This window comes from Brienomyrus brachyistius, chromosome 21, assembly GCF_023856365.1.
Source record: "Brienomyrus brachyistius isolate T26 chromosome 21, BBRACH_0.4, whole genome shotgun sequence".
NCBI classification, from domain to species: Eukaryota; Metazoa; Chordata; class Actinopteri; order Osteoglossiformes; family Mormyridae; genus Brienomyrus; species Brienomyrus brachyistius.
The window spans coordinates 470,710-490,205 of NC_064553.1; the positions used below are offsets into that span (position 1 = coordinate 470,710).

The following is a 19,496-nucleotide window of genomic DNA, read 5'->3' on the forward strand; positions in this document are numbered from 1 at the left end:
GTGCAGGTCCCCTCCCCCTGTGCAGGTCCCCTCCCTGTGTGTATGTCCCCTCCCCCTGTGCAGGTCCCCTCCCTGTGTGTATGTCCTCTCCCCCTGTGCAGGTCCCCTCCCTGTGTGTATGTCCTCTCCCCGTGTGCAGATTCCCTCTCCATGTGCAGGTCCCCTCCCCGTGTGCAGGTCCCCTCCCTGTGTGTATGTCCCCTCCCCCTGTGCAGGTCCCCTCCCCATGTGCAGGTTCCCTCCCCATGTGCAGGTTCCCTCCCTGTGTGTATGTCCCCTCCCCCTGTGCAGGTCCCCTCCCCATGTGCAGGTTCCCTCCCCATGTGCAGGTCCCCTCTACATGTGCAGGTTCCCTCCCTGTGTGTATGTCCCCTCCCCGTGTGCAGATTCCCTCCCCATGTGCAGGTCCCCTCCCCATGTGCAGGTCCCCTCCCCATGTGCAGGTCCCCTCCCCATGTGCAGGTTCCCTCCCCATGTGCAGGTCCTCTCCTCCTGTGCGGACGCTCATAAGATATTCCTGCATTTGACAAAATGCACAGGGAGCCACTAACTTTGTAAGAAGCCATCATATGACACGCCCGAGGTTCTGTGGGACAGAGCGGGAAGCACACAGGGTGGGGGCCTGTCATAGCACTGCCTGCCTGTCTATCAGCCAATGAGGCTGCTTTAAAATGAGTGACACTGCCGGGGATGCAGCTGGGGGAGACGGGGTGGGGAGGAGGTGCAGCCAGGCCTGACAGTTTCCAGCATCCCCAGCTGGTTTTGGGCCCCTCAGAACGAGATTCCTGCAAGGCTCCCTGGCGGATGACGGTGTTTAAATCAGGCCCTGACTCCTCACTCGGGTGCAGGTACGAGACGTAACATGTACCCCCTACGCCTGAGTGCATCATCACCCTGGATGGCCACCCCTCACCAGAAGGCTGCAGATAAAAATTGCTTTCTGTGCCTCACCCAGCCCCCCCTCCCGCCTGCTGGGCTCCAACAGAAGCAAATTGATTACGCAGCGTATGTAGATTGTGTGGCCTGTGTGGAGCCCCCCAGGCTGATGTGAAAAGGGCATGATAGATTTCAATTTCCCCAGATGAGGAGTGAAGCCTGCAGGTGGGCCAGCGCAAATCGCAGGCTCCTGAATCCCCCCCCCCCCCCCCCCAGCGTAATGCTCCATCTTAAATATCCTCTGTTTTACATGCATTCAGCTCTCATTTGGGCAAAATGAAACTGGTTTATTACAGGGAGATTTACCACAAATTGGCACGGATTCTGCACGTCACATCCAATGACGCTCATGCATAAGTAATGCGGGCAGGGAGGCGGGGGCCTGATTGGACCAGGGGAGGGGGTCCAAGGGCAAGTGGAGGTGCCCCCATATGCGCTTTCCGCATTTCCACATCCAGGGTCAATTTCCCATAATCCCCCCCCTCGGTATGGAGAATGTGAAGCAGGTAGAGGCACTGAGATAGGCTTCCTGATGCTCCATGTCTTTCTAGTGATTTCCACATGGAAAGACATTCATCTGGCCCCCCAGGCAGCCCCTCCTCCCTGTGGCAGGTCTGATGGAGGTGCTGCCCAGGGAGACCTAAGGTGCTCCACCTTCCCGCTTCTCCCTAGCTCTCCCTGAATGGTGAAAGGCAGGAGAGGCTCTCGATGGCACCCCTCAGGGAGCAGCGAGGAAGCTGATACTGTCCCTTTAAATGAGCGCCACCGTCAGGCAGAGTATAGGATGGCACCTAGCGGCCCTTATTAATTATTAAATGATGACTCTCACCACGGTGTGATAGATATCCCTCCACCTCAGCCAAACGGTCTGCCGCGGGGCTTCCTCTGGGGCATGCCACCCCCCCCCCCCCAGAGTGAGACACCACATCAGTACCTCAAAGCAGCGGTGCAGTACCCCCCCCCCTCCCCTCCAGGCAGCCAGTGATCAAGCACAGCGAGTGGGCGGCAGCATCTGTCTTAGTGTCAGGACACCTGTGTACTCTCATCTCCGTGATGTGCCCCACCATCACACGTCACCGGGGGGCAGCGCAGCTTGATTTATAAACAGCCCCCTCTGTAACGTCTGCTCCTGTCTGAACCAAGCCCCCTGATAATACCTCAAATGTCTGCTAGTCTTACAAATGAGCTTGTCCTTTAGAAATGGCCTGAGCTCTACAGCATTCCGCCTCCTGCACCATTTGGATTTCCAATCGCATCTATGAGATGTGGCTCTGAGAAATGGCCTTGTCCAAAAACATGGCCCCTGCCCAAAAGCTGACCCCACCCTGAGACTTGGCGCCGCCTAGAGGCTGTTCCCATCCTGAGACATGGCCCATCCTGGGACTTGGCCCCACCCAGAGGTTGACCTCACCATGAGACATGGCCCCACCCAGAGGCTGTTCCCATCCTGAGACATGCCCCATCCTGGGACTTGGCCCCACCCAGAGGTTGACCTCACCATGAGACATGGCCCCACCCAGAGGCTGACCCCGCCCTGAGACAAGGCCCCACCCAGAGGCTGACATCACCATGACACATGGCCCCGCCCTGAGACATGACCCTGCCCAGAGGCTGACCTCACCCTGAGACATAGCCCCACCCAGAGGCTCACCCCGCCCTGAGACATGGCCCCGCCCAGAGGCTGGCCCCACCCTGAGACATGGCCCCGCCCAGAGGCTCACCCCACCCTGAGACATGGCCCCGCCCAGAGGCTGGCCCCACCCTGAGACATGGCCCCGCCCAGAGGCTCACCCCACCCTGAGACTTGGCCCCGCCCAGAGGCTGGGGGTTGTGTACCTTAGATGCATGTGAGTGAGCCGCTCCATCTCCTGCTCCATGTGCTCCTGCAGCTCCCCTGGGCGCAGCAGGACCTGGCAGATGGGGCAGACGGGGGCCTGTGTGTCGTAGAGTGAGGCTTTCTTTTTACCTGTAGGGAGAGAGATGGTGCGAATGAGATGAGAGTGTGCGGCCGGCCGCTGCCCTTGGCCTGTATGCCGAGCTGCTTGGCTTTCTCCCTCTCAGAAGCAGGCTCTTCCTCCGGTCTCACTTTCCTTCATTAACAGACAGTTAGCGCTGGAGCCGCTGAGCAAAGCCCCATACTGTATCACATTTACTCCTCATATCCTTACATAGCTAGAAGAGGCGGACTCACACACACACAGCATGACGCTCTCAGACTCCTGCAGCCGCCATGACGAGGAGCCTCACAGGTCATCCCCTGCCTGACTTCTGGGCCACGCCCAAAATAGAGTGTGCTGACATCACTGAGGGCCCTAAGAAAGGGCCTGGGGCTCCAGAGCAGGAACACCCCTCAGTAAAAATACATTCCCAGCTGGCTTCCTGACCTGTTCCAGCGGTTCTGCCAGCTGGAAGCCCTATTTATATCCCCTGAAACAATAGGCCGGCCGAGCGGCAGGATGTCCTGGATGGACTGGCCATCGCCACGGTGACAGGTCGGGCCCTCTCGGCCGAGCCGCACCCCGGCATGTCTGTCCGGGGGCTCAGCTGTGTCCTTGACTCAGGACGGGCCGTGCTCTGTTTGCACTGATGAGCCCGTAATTCCAGAGGGTGATGGATCAGGGGCAGCAAGCAGACATAAACAGAGAGGCGGGCATGCCGAGCTGGCCCCGGGGGGGCCGTATCCCCCCCCCCCCACACACACACACACACACATATTGTCCTGCCACAACCGCTTCCTGCAGGAGTTCTGATTCATCAGTGTGGAGCTGCAGGGTCAATGCGAGCGCCCCCCCGGCTGGCGGGCGTGCGGATACATACGTGAATGCGATTCCCGGCTCTGCCACTTAACAGCCACACGCGCTCGACACTTTAAGTGACTTTGAGAAATGGGTAATCGATTACAATTCCACGCGTCCTCTCCTGCCCCCCCTGCTCCCTCCCTCCCTCCTGCTTGCTTGCTCTGTCTCTCTTTTCTTCACGTCTTCCTATCGCTCTTTTCTCCATCCCAATCCTTCATTTCATTTCTGTCTTCTTCTCTCATCTCTCCCTCATTTGTCCCATTTTTCTGTGTCCTGCCTTTCCTCTGCCTCTCTTTCCTGTGTGCGCTGGTCAGCTTTATTGCCCTGACAAGATCATTTGAGTCCTGCCAGAGCAATCGCCGTCTGCTCGGCTCGGCAGAAGCAGAGTTCCTTGGCTGTCGCCACCGTGTTGCTCTGCACCGCAAAGCCCACCCCCACATCTGAGGGATACATGCTGAATTATATTTACTACAGAGACACGGCTGCTTAATGCTCTTAATATCATATGCATTTTGAGCAACCCAACATCAGAAGTACAAGGATGTTGCCGGTCTGAAATGGATATTCAGTGTCACCCTGCTGGACAGACCGCACCTCCTGCAAATACCGAGTGCTCATCAGGTCCTGCCTGTGTCTTTGTGCACCTGTTTACCTAACACATCTTCTCATCCCTGTACGCTTACCAGTGTTTAATCAGGAGTCAGAGCTCCTGTTGTGTATAATCCAGAGTCAGTGCCCCATGGTGTGTAATTCAGAGTCAGATCTCTCATGGTATATACTCAGGATCAGAGCTGTCATGGTGTGTAATCAGGAATGAGAGCTCTCATGGTGTATAATCAGGAATGAGAGCTGTCATGGTGTGTAATCAGGAATGAGAGCTCTCATGGTGTGTAATCAGGAATGAGAGCTGTCATGGTGTGTAATCAGGAATGAGAGCTCTCATGGTATGTACTCAGGATCAGAGCTGTCATGGTGTGTAATCAGGAATGAGAGCTCTCATGGTGTATAATGAGGAATGAGAGCTCTCATGGTGTGTAATCAGGAATGAGAGCTCTCATGGTGTGTAATCAGGAATGAGAGCTCTCATGGTGTATAATGAGGAATGAGAGCTCTCATGGTGTGTAATCAGGAATGAGAGCTGTCATGGTGTGTAATCAGGAATGAGAGCTCTCATGGTGTATAATGAGGAATGAGAGCTCTCATGGTGTGTAATCAGGAATGAGAGCTCTCATGGTATGTACTCAGGAATGAGAGCTCTCATGGTGTGTAATCAGGAATGAGAGCTCTCATGGTGTGTAATCAGGAATGAGAGCTGTCATGGTGTGTAATCAGGAATGAGAGCTCTCATGGTGTGTAATCAGGAATGAGAGCTCTCATGGTGTGTAACCAGGAATGAGAGCTCTCATGGTATGTACTCAGGATGAGAGCTGTCATGGTGTGTAATCAGGATCAGAGCTCTCATGGTGTGTAATCAGGAATGAGAGCTGTCATGGTGTGTAACCAGGAATGAGAGCTCTCATGGTATGTACTCAGGATCAGAGCTGTCATGGTGTGTAATCAGGATCAGAGCTCTCATGGTGTGTAATCAGGAATGAGAGCTGTCATGGTGTGTAATCAGGAATGAGAGCTCTCATGGTGTGTAATCAGGAATGAGAGCTGTCATGGTGTGTAATCAGGAATGAGAGCTGTCATGGTATGTACTCAGGATCAGAGCTGTCATGGTGTGTAATCAGGAATGAGAGCTGTCATGGTATGTACTCAGGATCAGAGCTGTCATGGTGTGTAACCAGGAATGAGAGCTCTCATGGTATGTACTCAGGATCAGAGCTCTCATGGTGTGTAATCAGGAATGAGAGCTGTCATGGTGTGTAATCAGGAATGAGAGCTGTCATGGTGTGTAATCAGGAATGAGAGCTGTCATGGTGTGTAATCAGGAATGGGAGCTCTCATGGTGTGTAATCAGGAATGAGAGCTCTCATGGTGTGTAATCAGGAATGAGAGCTCTCATGGTGTGTAATCAGGATCAGAGCTCTCATGGTGTGTAATCAGGATCAGAGCTCTCATAGTGTGTAATCAGGAATGAGAGCTGTCATGGTGTGTAATCAGGAATGAGAGCTCTCATGGTGTGTAATCAGGAATGAGAGCTCTCATGGTGTGTAACCAGGAATGAGAGCTCTCATGGTGTGTAATCAGGAATGAGAGCTCTCATGCTGTGTAATCAGGAATGAGAGCTCTCATGGTGTATAATCAGGATCAGAGCTCTCATGGTGTGTAATCAGGAATGAGAGCTCTCATGGTGTATAATCAGGATCAGAGCTCTCATGCTGTGTAATCAGGAATGAGAGCTCTCATGGTGTGTAATCAGGAATGAGAGCTCTCATGCTGTGTAATCAGGAATGAGAGCTCTCATGGTGTATAATCAGGAATGAGAGCTCTCATGGTGTGTAATCAGGAATGAGAGCTCTCATGGTGTGTAATCAGGAATGAGAGCTCTCATGGTGTATAATCAGGATCAGAGCTGTCATGGTGTGTAATCAGGAATGAGAGCTCTCATGGTGTGTAATCAGGAATGAGAGCTCTCATGGTGTATAATCAGGAATGAGAGCTCTCATGCTGTGTAATCAGGAATGAGAGCTCTCATGCTGTGTAATCAGGAATGAGAGCTCTCATGCTGTGTAATCAGGAATGAGAGCTCTCATGCTGTGTAATCAGGAATGAGAGCTCTCATGCTGTGTAATCAGGAATGAGAGCTCTCATGGTATGTACTCAGGATCAGAGCTGTCATGGTGTGTAATCAGGATCAGAGCTGTCATGGTGTGTAATCAGGAATGAGAGTTCTCATGGTGTGTAATCAGGAATGAGAGCTCTCATGGTGTGTAATCAGGAATGAGAGCCCTCATGGTGTGTAATCAGGAATGAGAGCTCTCATGGTGTGTAATCAGGAATGAGAGCTCTCATGGTGTGTAATCAGGAATGAGAGCTCTCATGGTGTATAATCAGGATCAGAGCTGTCATGGTGTGTAATCAGGAATGAGAGCTCTCATGGTGTGTAACCAGGAATGAGAGCTGTCATGGTGTGTAACCAGGAATGAGAGCTGTCATGGTGTGTAATCAGGAATGAGAGCTCTCATGGTGTGTAACCAGGAATGAGAGCTCTCATGCTGTGTAATCAGGAGTCAGTGCCCCATGCTGTGAAATCCGGAGTCAGATCTCCTGTGGTGTGAAATCCGGAGTCAGAGCTCCCATTATATATAATCAGGAGTCAGAACTCCTGTCGTGTGTAATCAGGAGTCAGAGCTCTCATGGTGTATAACCCGGAGTCAGAGTTTACATGGTGTGAAATCAGAAGTCAGAGCTCATATTATATATAATCAGGAGTCAGGGCTCCTGTGGTGTGTAATTAGGAGTCAGAGCTCTCATGGTGTATAACCCGGAGTCAGAGCTCACAGAGCTATGTTACTTCTACTGGCCATGTGGACACCAGCACTGATTTGCAGCAGCTGCACCCCCTGGGTCTCCTCTATGCTCCTGAGATGTCATTTCCTGGCAGATCCTGCCACAGACAGTAGAGCAGCCTGAAAGAGCCCCCCGGCTCACTCCTAATCACCCTGCTCGCTTCCTGTCAGGTAGCGCAGCCTCACCTCTGACTACCTGCATTTAGTTACCTGTTAGCTGGAGAAGAGACAACTTTAGCTGCATGTAATTGGAGTCAAACACCTCACAGCTGACACCTCCGTACTGTGGTAAACATGTGGGGGGGGGGGGGGGGGGGGTGCACTGGCACTCAGACCCCTAATTAAAACACTAGGTTATCTGCATTTGGCCCAACCCTTATCACACATGCAGATGATGCTGCCTGGGTGGGTGGGAGCACACTATACCACTCATCCCACTGCATGTGACTCCTGGCACACCCCTCCCCCCGACATCATCGCAAGCCGGCAGGAGGGATGGCAGTGATGCCGGGGCACTAATGAAGAGCAGGGGGGAGGGGTGTAGGGGGGGCTGTCAGGCCAGTGACAGGCATCAGCAGCACAGCGGTGGCAGGATCGTGGGACCACCCCCCCCCAACGTCCTCCGCCTGGCGCGCAGCTGAAGCGTGATAAGTGGGGGCGGAGCCCCACAAGGTCCGCAGTCATGGTGATTTCACACACCGTACGCTGCCAGTACCTCCCTTCCTCTCAGATCACCGTGGCGACACGCTGCCTGTCCATCTCCCGCTGCCTGACGGGCCTTGCGCAGCCCGCCTGCTCGTCCGCCTGCACACCCGTCTGTTCACCCACTCACACACCCACTCACACACCCACTCTTCCTCCTACGTCAGTATCCTGTTCATTGGACTCGTCCTGAAATCTGCTCCTCAAAGTTAAGTGTCTCTCGCCTCTCTGGCTGTCTTGGCCCCGGGCCCCCCAGTGACGCATGGGCTTAGTGCTGGTCCTTGATGAGCAACTCCTGGCAGGGAGTTGGTCACTTTACCTGCATTTTCTGTCATCTCTGGCTCTTGCTCCCTCGCTCTCCCTCTCGACTGCAAGCCACAGTCTGCCTCGCCTCTGGGCGACACCCTCTGACCCCCTCATACTCCAGCCACCATTTTCCTCTATGTCTCTCACTTTATCTCCCAAGACGGTGAGTGATGAGGATCGCGAGACGAGGAGATAAATCCCAGGCCGGTGTTGGGAGGAGACGCAGCGATGCTTGTCAGCGCGTTAAAGATGATTAATGTGCGGAGCCCCTGAGCCTGCACCCCTCAGCACGTGTGCGTGCGGGCAGCCGGTGGGGGGCTCTTTAATCTGCAGGGGCGGGGGGTGATAACGAGGAGGCCACACTGACAAAACTTTTTAGTGCTCCGATTGCTCACCAAAATGCCAGCTTTCTGGCCCTGACAGGGCTGATTGAGGAGGCGCCGCGTCTCCTAATGCCCTATGATGGATTGTTTCATTGGAGCCACACTGAAAGCTCCCCCCCGCCACCTCCATGGGGCCCCTTAATTATCAGCTCACCATCTGTTTCACTAACAAACCAGAGGCCGTACCGCCTGCGTGTTGGAGTGCGTTCCTTTGTTTTAACTGCGCTAATTACTGTAAACAAATCAGTGTTTTACTGCTGTAGACAACGTGCAGAGATGAGGGGTGAGGAGCAAGGGGGGGAGGAAGGGAGGGACACACGGGATCCTCAGGCTCACAGGATTCTCCTCATTGCTGCTCTGAAGGATGTAAGTTGGGTACCAGGTTTGAGCAACACAACCCACTGAGCTACATGACCGTTTGAGTCATTTGAGCCCCAGTACTATAAAGGTCTGATGGATTTTAACAGACCCCATCTGGGAGGCCTGCACCTGCACTGAGTGCAGTTCGTGCCCTCCTCCCAGCTTTCCTCTCTCAGTTGCCTCATCTCCTTCTGAAGGGCCTAAGGCTCAAAACCTGGAAGAAGATTAGGGCCACCTGGAGGCAGGTATGGACAGGTACAGACAGATACAGACCGGTATGGACACATACACACAGGTATGGACAGGTACGGACCTTATACAGACCGGTATGGACACACAGACAGGTACGGACATGTACGGACAGATACAGACTGGTATGGCCACATACAGACAGGTACGGACAGATACAGACCGGTACGGACAGATACAGACTGGTATGGCCACATATAGACAGGTATGGACAGGTACAGACTGGTATGGACACATACAGACAGGTATGGACACATACAGACAGGTACGGACAGGTACGGACAGATACAGACTGGTATGGCCACATATAGACAGGTATGGACAGGTACAGACTGGTATGGACACATACAGACAGGTATGGACACATACAGACAGGTACGGACATGTACGGACAGATACAGACCGGTATGGACACATACAGACAGGTATGGACAGGTACGGACAGATACAGACTGGTATGGCCACATATAGACAGGTATGGACAGGTACAGACCGGTATGGACACATACAGACAGGTATGGACAGGTACGGACCTTATACAGACCGGTATGGACACACAGACAGGTACGGACATGTACGGACAGATACAGACTGGTATGGCCACATACAGACAGGTACGGACAGATACAGACCGGTATGGACACATACAGACAGGTATGGACAGGTACGGACAGATACAGACTGGTATGGCCACATATAGACAGGTATGGACAGGTACAGACTGGTATGGACACATACAGACAGGTATGGACACATACAGACAGGTACGGACACATACAGACAGGTACGGACACATACAGACAGGTACGGACAGATACTGACAGATACAGACCGGTACGGACAGATACAGACAGGTACGGACACATACAGACAGGTATGGACAAACAGTATCATGCTTCAGAACAGATCCTCCTGCCATCCTTGGCATCCCCTGTCTACCTGCCTGCGCCTTCCTCACCTATTTCCTATCTCCTCTAGGGTCATAAATGAATTTCCCAACATACATAAGATGTGCACCCCCAACATGTCACCACTCGTAAACGACAAAGCCTTTCCCACTAGCAAATTTTATCCTCGAACACAACCAGATGATGGTGGTTTGATTAAGCCTGGGGGTGTCATCGGCCCTCTCCCAAAGACCTCACCTCCTCCACAAGCCCTGACCCTCCCCCAACCCCACATGCCCCTGACCCACCCCCAACACGTCCTGACCCTCCCCAACACACCTCTAACTCTCCCCCCACACACCCCTAACTCTCCCCCCACACACCTCTAACTCTCCCCCCACACACCCCTAACTCTCCCCCACACACCCCTGACCCACCCCCAACACGTCCTGACCCTCCCCAACACACACCCCTAACTCTCCCCCACACACCCCTGACCCACCCCCAACACGTCCTGACCCTCCCCAACACACCTCTAACTCTCCCCCCACACACCCCTAACTCTCCCCCCACACACCTATAACTCTCCCCCACACACCCCTGACCCACCCCCAACACATCCTGACCCTCCTCAACACCCACCCCTAACTCCCCCCACACACCCCTGACCATCCCCAACACGTCCTGACCATTCCCCCCACACACCCCTAACTCTCCCCCACACACCCCTGACCCACCCCAACATGCCCTGATCCACCCCCCCCCCAACATGCCCTGACCCTCCCCCACACACCCCTGACCCTCCCCTACACACCCCCCTGACCCTCCCCCAACATGTCCTGACCCTCCCCAACACACACCCCAAACTCTCCCCCACACACCCCTGACCCTCCCCCAACACGCCCTGATCCACCCCCCCAACATGCCCTGACCCTCCCCCACACACCCCTGACCCTCCCCAACACACCCTGACCCTCCCCCTACATGCTTTTGACCCTCCCCGCATATGCAGGTCACCTCACAGTGATGCTTGGACGCTACATCTGATGTTGAAGGCTGGACTCACACGTCATACTAAGAGGAGCAGGGGACTCATGGTGAGAGTGCAAGGCAACCGCCATGGACGCTGCTGGGAAGACAGAGATTGGGCCAGTAGCATCTTACTCTACGTCTATGTTTGCATCGTGTGCGTGTGTGTGTCTGTCTCTGTGTGTGTGTGTGTGTGTGTCTGTCTGCGTATGAGTGTGTCTGTCTGTTTGTGTGGAAAGGGGGGCTGCTGGTTGGTTGGGGGTGGGCGGGCAGTGCTTCCCATACTGACAGCTGTTTGTTCAATCAATCACCTTGTCGTCAGTTTTGCTGTGAGCTGGGACTGGAAATTGAGTTTGCCTCACATGGGAGAATGGAGCAAATTAATAGACCATTACCCAGGCACTGACCCGGGAAATGAGGGTGAGGCAGTGGGTGAGCTCTGCCTATCTGCCTGCCATCCCCAGCTGCGGGATTAAGCCCCCCAGACCCCATAGCCACACACCTCACATTGGGGGGGGGGGGGGGGGTCCCTGCCTGCCTGCTTCTTCATGTATCCATTATGAGTCCATATGGATTGGTGCAACCTGTTTGCTAAGCTTATACTCTGCATCTATGTGAGAGTGATACAGCTCAGTCACCCGTGATACAGTGTACCCTGTGTGAGATTCTGTGGGAGTGATATGGTGTAGCTGCTGTAAGACCCTGTGGGAGTCAAACGGTGTACCCTCTATGACACTCTGTGGAAGTGATATGGGGTACCCTCTGTGAGACTCTGTCAGAGCAATGTAGTATACCCTCTGCGAGCCTTTGTCAGACTGATATGGTGTAGACTCTGTCAGACTCTGTACCAGTGATATGTGTACCCTTTGTCAGACTCTGTACCGGTGATATGTGTACCCTCTGTCAGACTCTGTACCGGTGATATGTGTACCCTCTGTCAGACTCTGTACCGGTGATATGTGTACCCTCTGTCAGACTCTGTACCGGTGATATGTGTACCCTCTGTCAGACTCTGTACCGGTGATATGTGTACCCTCTATCAGACTCTGTAACATTGATATGTGTACCCTCTGTCAGACTCTGTACCGATGATATGTGTACCCTCTGTCAGACTCTGTACCGGTGATATGTGTACCCTCTGTCAGACTCTGTACCGGTGATATGTGTACCCTCTGTCAGACTCTGTACCGGTGATATGTGTACCCTCTGTCAGACTCTGTACTGGTGAAATGACATAGACTCTTTCAGACTCAGTGGAAGTGATACAGTGGTCCAGGCAGGTAACCCAGAGTTGCCTGCCACCAGTTCCATGTGATGCACGGCCTCGTTGCTGGGCCCCAGATTAAGCCTGGAGACCCACGGGCAGCTTCTGCCCGACAGCCTGGCCCAACGTAGAGACACGGCATCGCCTGTCAGGAGGAGGGGGCTGTGTGATGCTGAGCCAGGCTGTCCTCATGGTGGCACTCGGATGGGGAGCATGTGCTCCAGATAACCCCCCAGCTTCCTGCATCTGTACTCCCGCCCTCTCCCTGGCTCTCATGCCCACGTGGGGGAATTAATTACCGGAGCCAATTTACTGTTTAGACTCGGATGTTTTAACTAATTACCACTAATGGTGACACAACAGCAGGTAATGGAGTTAATTGAATAGTGAGTGTGGGGCTGTGGGTGGCACTCTGGGGAGGTGGGAGTGGGCTGCCCAGATCTGTCTGTGTTGGCACTGGGCCCCTGCCTAGCCCTCAGACAAAGGGGCATGTGCAGTTTCACTCAGGCGGGGGGGGCACAGTATGAGGAGCAGCCAAAGACGAGCTCCTCAGTGCGTAATTACTGCAAGCCAGACACTGCCTTAGTCATTTACACCATCATGACGCAGATCAAAGATTTTTCTAAAAGGTCAAGTAACAATGACTCTGTCAGCATGAAAAATAATCTGCAGAAATGGGAATTTTAATCAGAACCAAAGTGTTTTAGCCACAATGGGGTAATTGTACCCAGGCCCGGGAATCTCCCGCGTATAACAGGGAGGTCAGGATTGCACTTTTCTGCTCTATTAAAAGGTAAGAGAACTTCTCAAGAAGGTAATCCCGACCCAGTGAACAGGCCCCCGCGTATAAAAAGCCATAATAGCGCAGAGGCTTAATGATTTCAGGGTGGGGAGGGTCAAAGCTCACCGAGCCGCCTGATGGATCTCCTCTGGCACCGCAGGTCCTGCCAAATGCTCTGGGCTTTTCCTGCAGGAAAGAGTGCTCCACGGCGGAGCAGGACTTTAATCCTTCCTCCACAAGCTCCCGCCTACAGGTCCCACTTTACCCCAGACAAAGCCCCCCCCCAGAGGACAGAGCCGGTGAGTTTCTGCTCTCTCTGGGTTGGGGACAGAGCTGGACTTCGACTTTTTGATTGGGACATTTGATTTAATGGGGCATTTTCCATGATGGAGGTGATCTTCACGTGCTGCTGCAGGGGGAGGGGGGTGCAGGACTGCGATTTCCATGGAGCCTCGGGGGGTTTAATGAAGAGCGGCTCGGCTTTACGAGCAGCTGCAACGAGGCCTCCCTTCCACATGTTCCTCCTTGCAGCTTCTCGACAATCTGCTTTCCCGCTGGGTGTAAAATTACAGGAACGCCCCAGCGAGCAGGTAGCCGCCTCGTCTATCCTCCCCGGAGACCCCCCCTCAGCTCTGCCCAGAGGTCCCGGCATTTCCTATTGCGAGTCCCCCCCATCCGTCAGCCCCTCACCGCGCTGGCACCGGTAACACCTCAATCGCCCAAACCACTTAAACCCTAAGCCCCCCCTCCGGAATGATTCTGGCTCACCGGGCTGTTAACACGGAACCTGTCAGGCATCAAAGGCATGGGTGGGGGGGGGGGGGGGGGGTGCGAGCAGGACAAATCCCCCCCACCCTGTGCTGGCCCAGCCTCCCACTGCCACAGTGGTCCAGAGGATCTCTGTCAGCACCACTGAGCTCCAGAATTATGGCCTGCAGGAGTGGGGACAATAAAGCAGGGAAATAACAGCACCGCTGCTACTTAGTCAGCCATCTCTCGCACAACAGGAAGTGATTTATCCCCTGTCAGCAGGTGCTGATGATGTAATCACTCAGAGCCAATGCCATGTGCCGACGTCATCTGACACCCTCCCACTTTCTGGGATGAAACACACGCCAGCGCATATCCAGCCTCAGCGGCCTTTGCTTGACATATACTTTGCATAAGCATTTCATGTATGTATTTCTGTATGCACTTCATTTCCCTGTTTGCATTTGGCAACTGAAGAAATCATAACACTGCAACTGGCACCTCTGCCTCTCTGAGGCCCCTGCTGGTCAACATTGGCTATTGCACCACATATGCCGCCGCCCTCTGGGCCCTGGGGAGAACCCGAACACCATTATCCATATTCATCCTGCTGATGCTGTGCTGTCTGTCAGCAGCACCTGTGGACCTGCCTCGCAGCGGATCGGAGCTGCTCCGGTAACCTCGCCTGGGCGTGCATGTTCCCGCCCCTCCCCCGCTCACTGTGAGCACAGCGCATGCTTCTGCGAGCAGCTCTGGGCAACGTGGCAGTCTTTGTGGGCCATGGGGCTGTTCTGAGTGGCTGCTCCAATCAATACAGGATTAAAAGAAGCTAAAGTGATTGCTCATCTGTGTCGTTGCTGGCCGGATTGGAGCCCCCAGCCCGGGCCACACACACATGCACTTTCCCAGAAAAGCCACTCAGACAGTCATGGGCGTCACGAACCCCCTTCCCATCTGGGACGCTGTTTCACCAGCGGTGGACGCAGGGAGGGGGAAAGTTGCATGTGATTGGCAGGCGATGGTGGTGTTTAGGAGTTTTCACATTAGAGAGAGGGAAAATAAAGAAATATGGGGGTGTAATAGCAGTGGGGGGGGGGGGGGGGGGGCTTCGCATGTCTGCTGCCTGTCTGGAGACCGAAATCTCAGAGCAATTTCCAGGGGGGCTGATTGGCAGATTGCTCTGTTTCCTCTCCCTCCAGGCCGGGCGATAAGTCCAAACCGCTCGCCACTCCTGCCTGCTGTGGCCCATTACAATGACAATGGCGATAAGAGACATTTATCACTCCTACCTCAGGGTGACGAACAGAGCCCAGCGACATGTCCGGGGGGAGAGGAGCAGGGGAGGAGCAGGACACGGAGCACAGAGCCTGAATTACAGCATGCCGTGGCACGTTAACACCCCGGCAGGCGGTCCGCTTCCCATTCAGAGCAACACATGGATTGGTCCTCCACATGTTCACCAACCCTAACCTCACAGAAACGACGTCACCGGTGGGAAACGGGGCTAACTGGCGGTGCCACTGTGGCGCGGCACGGGGCGGCGCCTTTGTGCCCTGGGCTCAATGGACCAATTGTGGCACCGGCTGAGATGTGGTACGGACAGAACCTGCAGCTGTGAAAACAAGGCAGCTCTGGGTATCGTCTAGCTGGCACCGCCAACACATGCTGTGCACGCACCGCCCTGAAAGACCCCCCAGCAGTCTGATGCCGGGGCAGTGTGCCTGTGACAAGCCAGGTCTGTATCAGGGCCCCCTCCAGACCCGCATGAGGTGACTGTGACAGTGTAGTTTCTCTGACCACCTCAATTTCAGAGGTGTCCTTGAGGAGGTAACACCACTGCTCCCCAGAGGGCTGGGCTCATTTACAGGGGCTCTCGCAACAAGAAGACAGGCAGAGGGGGTAAGCAGCCTATATGGTGTGATGCCAGTGGCCTATAAACATGTGAACACGCTTACTGCCATCACAGTCCAGGTAAACATACCCACTGCGATCATAGTCCATGTGAACACGCTTACTGCCATCACAGTCCAGGTAAACATACCCACTGCGATCACAGTCCATGTGAACACGCTTACTGCCATCACAGTCCAGGTAAACATACCCACTGCGATCACAGTCCATGTGAACATGCTTACTGCCATCACAGTCCAGGTAAACATACCCACTACGATCACAGTCCATGTGAACACGCTTACTGCCATCACAGTCCATGTGAACACGCTTACCCTCACCGTAGTCGATGTGAACATGTTTACTATCATCACAATCCATGTGAACGTTGCTGTCACCATACGTTGTGTAAATATATTTTTGTGGAAATCAAATTAAAATTTGCTTTGAGAATGACCTGGCCTTTACCTTTCACTCTATTGAGGAAGACAGGAAAGGAGAGCCCAGAGATAGGGTTCAGCTAGCTTGTGTTTAAACACAGCAGAATGCACAATGATGCTTTGTTGATATGTAACCCTTCTGTGGTTTCTGTTGCTGATGGAAGAATGATGCAGTACATGTGATGATCAGTGTTCACTGAACCCTCAAACACCCCAGCGGCTTGGACAGGCAGTCCTCATGACATGAAGATGTTCTAGACCAATGCAGGGAGTGTGTCTGAATGCCCCCCCCCCCCCCAGAAACAGAAAGTGACCCCACAGGTATGAGAGCTCCAGATCACCATACAGCCCTCCCCATCCCCTCAAGCACCCCCCAGCCAAGCATGAAGAACAGCTGCAGTCTGAAATCCCACCAGTAGGTGGGGATAGACATGAAAGTAACTGCACCGTACTGAGGCTTCCCGTGTTTAATCGGCCTCACGCGTCAACATCGTTAAAAATATGGCTAGAGCACCGTGCTGAATAATGCTCCTGTGATTACATTTTATCTCAACTGTTATTTGACAGCAAACATCTTATTTCAAACTAAGCGCCCCCCACCCCCAGAGCTATTAAAGCCTCTGCTTAAGAAAGCAACTTAGCAGAGATCCTTGTGAGTTGGGCCGCTGACGTGTTCAGGGCTGGGCCGACCCGGGCCAGTGGCACCAGCCGTGGGCAGAGGTCTGTGATAAGCCGGAGTCTCCGCCATGACCCACCCTGTTTATTGACCGACTCCAGCCAGTCTGGAGTTCATTGGGAGGCACCATTATCTCTCCAGAGATTATTAAAAATTAATTGATTCCTGCGGTATTATCCATAGTCTAACCTAACCCGCTGCAGACGACACTGCAGCTAATAAACGTACATTTGTGTTTTTTCCTGCCTTTTTTATGACCCCTGTCAATTCCTGGGCCCGTTATCAGGTCATAAATTCATTAGGCGGTAACACACCTAGCAGAAGCAGCCCTTTAGTTCCAACAAACAAGATTAGAGCAGGGCAGAGGCTGCTTCAGGCCCAGGAGTCCAGCTATAGGGGTAAGGGTGCAAAGCCACGCCGGACCACACCTGATGACCAGTAGGAGACGTCTATCTCTCCGTCCATCTCATATGTCACACCAGAAAACCACAAGGCTTGTGTCAGAACTGAGAAGCTTGGCTCTTCTGACAGGAGTAGTAGTGTAAAAAACACTATAATGGCAGTGTAAAAAACACTAACAGTAGTGTAAAAAAGACTCAAGCAGAACTGCGGAAAAACACTATCAGTAGTGTAAAAACACTATGACAGTAGTGTAAAATTTCAAACAAAAAAAAACAGTCCCGTAAAAATAGCAACATTGCAAACACTGGGAGTGTAAAAAACAGCAGTCAGGATCTGTCTCTGTCATGCTCCTTTCTGGCCAGCAGATGTCACTAGCCATCCCCTTTCTCCCTAATGTGTCAATTACTCACACCTGTCTCTTGTTAATGACTTTCTTTCTGTGAATATATGTGCCTTCCCTTTCCATGCTCCTTAGCTCGGTCATTAGTGCTGTTCTATAGGCTTTCTATGTGAGCCCTGAAGTTTATTGTTGCTATTTACCCTAGATTTCCCCTTTTCTTCAGATTAGCCCTAGTCCATTCCTTTTGAATCTCTTATTGCCTTTGGTTTTGACCCCTTGTGATTAAAACAGTGTGGCAACAGTGTAAAAAACTGTAAGGGCAATGTTACAGCAGTGTGATAACAATGTAAAAAACTGTGTATGGGCAATGTTACAGCAGTGTGATAACAATGTAAAAAACTGTGTATGGGCAATGTTACAGCAGTGTGACAACAATGTAAAAAACTGGGTAAGGGCAATGCTACAGCAGTGTGACAACAGTGTAAAAAACTGTAAGGGCGATGTTACAGCAGTGTGACAACAGTGTAAAAAACTGTAAGGGCAATGTTACAGCAGTGTGACAACAGTGTAAAAAACTGTAAGGGCAATGTTACAGCAGTGTGATAACAATGTAAAAACTGTGTATGGGCAATGCTACAGCAGTGTGACAACAGTGTAAAAAACTGTAAGGGCGATGTTACAGCAGTGTGACAACAGTGTAAAAAACTGTAAGGGCAATGTTACAGCAGTGTGACAACACTGTAAAAAACTGGGTAAGGGCAATGTTACAGCAGTGTGAAAACACTGTAAAAAACTGGGTAAGGACAATGCTACAGCAGTGTGACAACACTGTAAAAAACTGGGTAAGGGCAATGCTACAGCAGTGTGACAACAAAGTAAGAAAGCATGAAATGGCAATGTAAAGGCATTCCCTGTTCCTTTCAAGACAAATAATAAGAACATTGCAGACAAAGATTGGCTCTTTCTTCTGCATTCTCCCTTTGGGGTGTAAACTGTGAAAAGTCAGAAATGTAGAGCTCAGCAACAGAGGCTGTGGAAAGGGGGGGGGTACAGGGACATTAATTAAATTAAAAGTATAACAGGCTTTGTTTAAATCCCAATAACACCATAAAGTCACTCGTACCCATTAGAAGGAACACACAGGAGTTTCACGAGCACCGCTGCCGAAAGAGACGCAGGAAGCCGACTAGAGTCTGTCATATTAAATTGGCAAATAAGGCGGGACAGACCTGCCTGACAACAGCAAACAACAGACAGCTGTGGGTCTTTATCTGAGATTAAAAGGAGGGCGGCGAGGCTGCGGGCGTCAGTGCCGAATCACAAAATCAATCAGCACGGAGCCGCGCTTATCGGGAGCAAAGCCCCCAGCAGCAGGCAGGAGCCTGAAATGCCTGCACACAAACGCCAGTGTGTGTGTGTGTGTATGCATGTGTGTGTGTGTGTGTGTGAATAGAACATATAACAGCTAAATAAAGCAAAGAAAGAAAAAAAGCAGACATCTGTGTATATCTATGCATTGAATCAAAAACTAATGAGGTGGCCGTCGGGACTGAGGTCCAGCCCACTGCTGTTTCTGGAGTTGGGAATATGGCTGCCAAAATTGCCGAGATGGGAGTGAGCACCAGCGCCACTCAGTGGTCACTGAGGTCTGCACGAATCAGAAGCTACTGTGGAAAGGCGTGTCTTTGCTTGATGCCTTTGAAGCATGAGAATATCTTGCTGTGACTGACGGCACTCACATCTCACATGCAACCCGCTCGAGGCGCCGACTTCCCAGATCTGAAGGATGCCATGCATCATGAGTGCAGCTGAGGGAGCGTGCCTGGGTGAAGGAGAGGCCTCCAACAA

The 19,496-nt window shown here is 52.7% G+C and overlaps 1 protein-coding gene across 5 annotated transcripts in view; it reads right to left on the reverse strand.

Annotated features, from left to right (window-relative positions):
• Positions 1-19,496, reverse strand: part of rnf220a (ring finger protein 220a) — a 103,458-nt gene that overhangs the window by 23,663 nt on the left and 60,299 nt on the right. For all 5 annotated transcript variants that reach the window (XM_048989604.1, XM_048989603.1, XM_048989602.1 and 2 more), the window contains exon 3: positions 2,773-2,902. In XM_048989604.1, the coding sequence (XP_048845561.1) occupies positions 2,773-2,902 (130 nt within the window). The remainder of the gene's footprint in view (positions 1-2,772; positions 2,903-19,496) is intronic.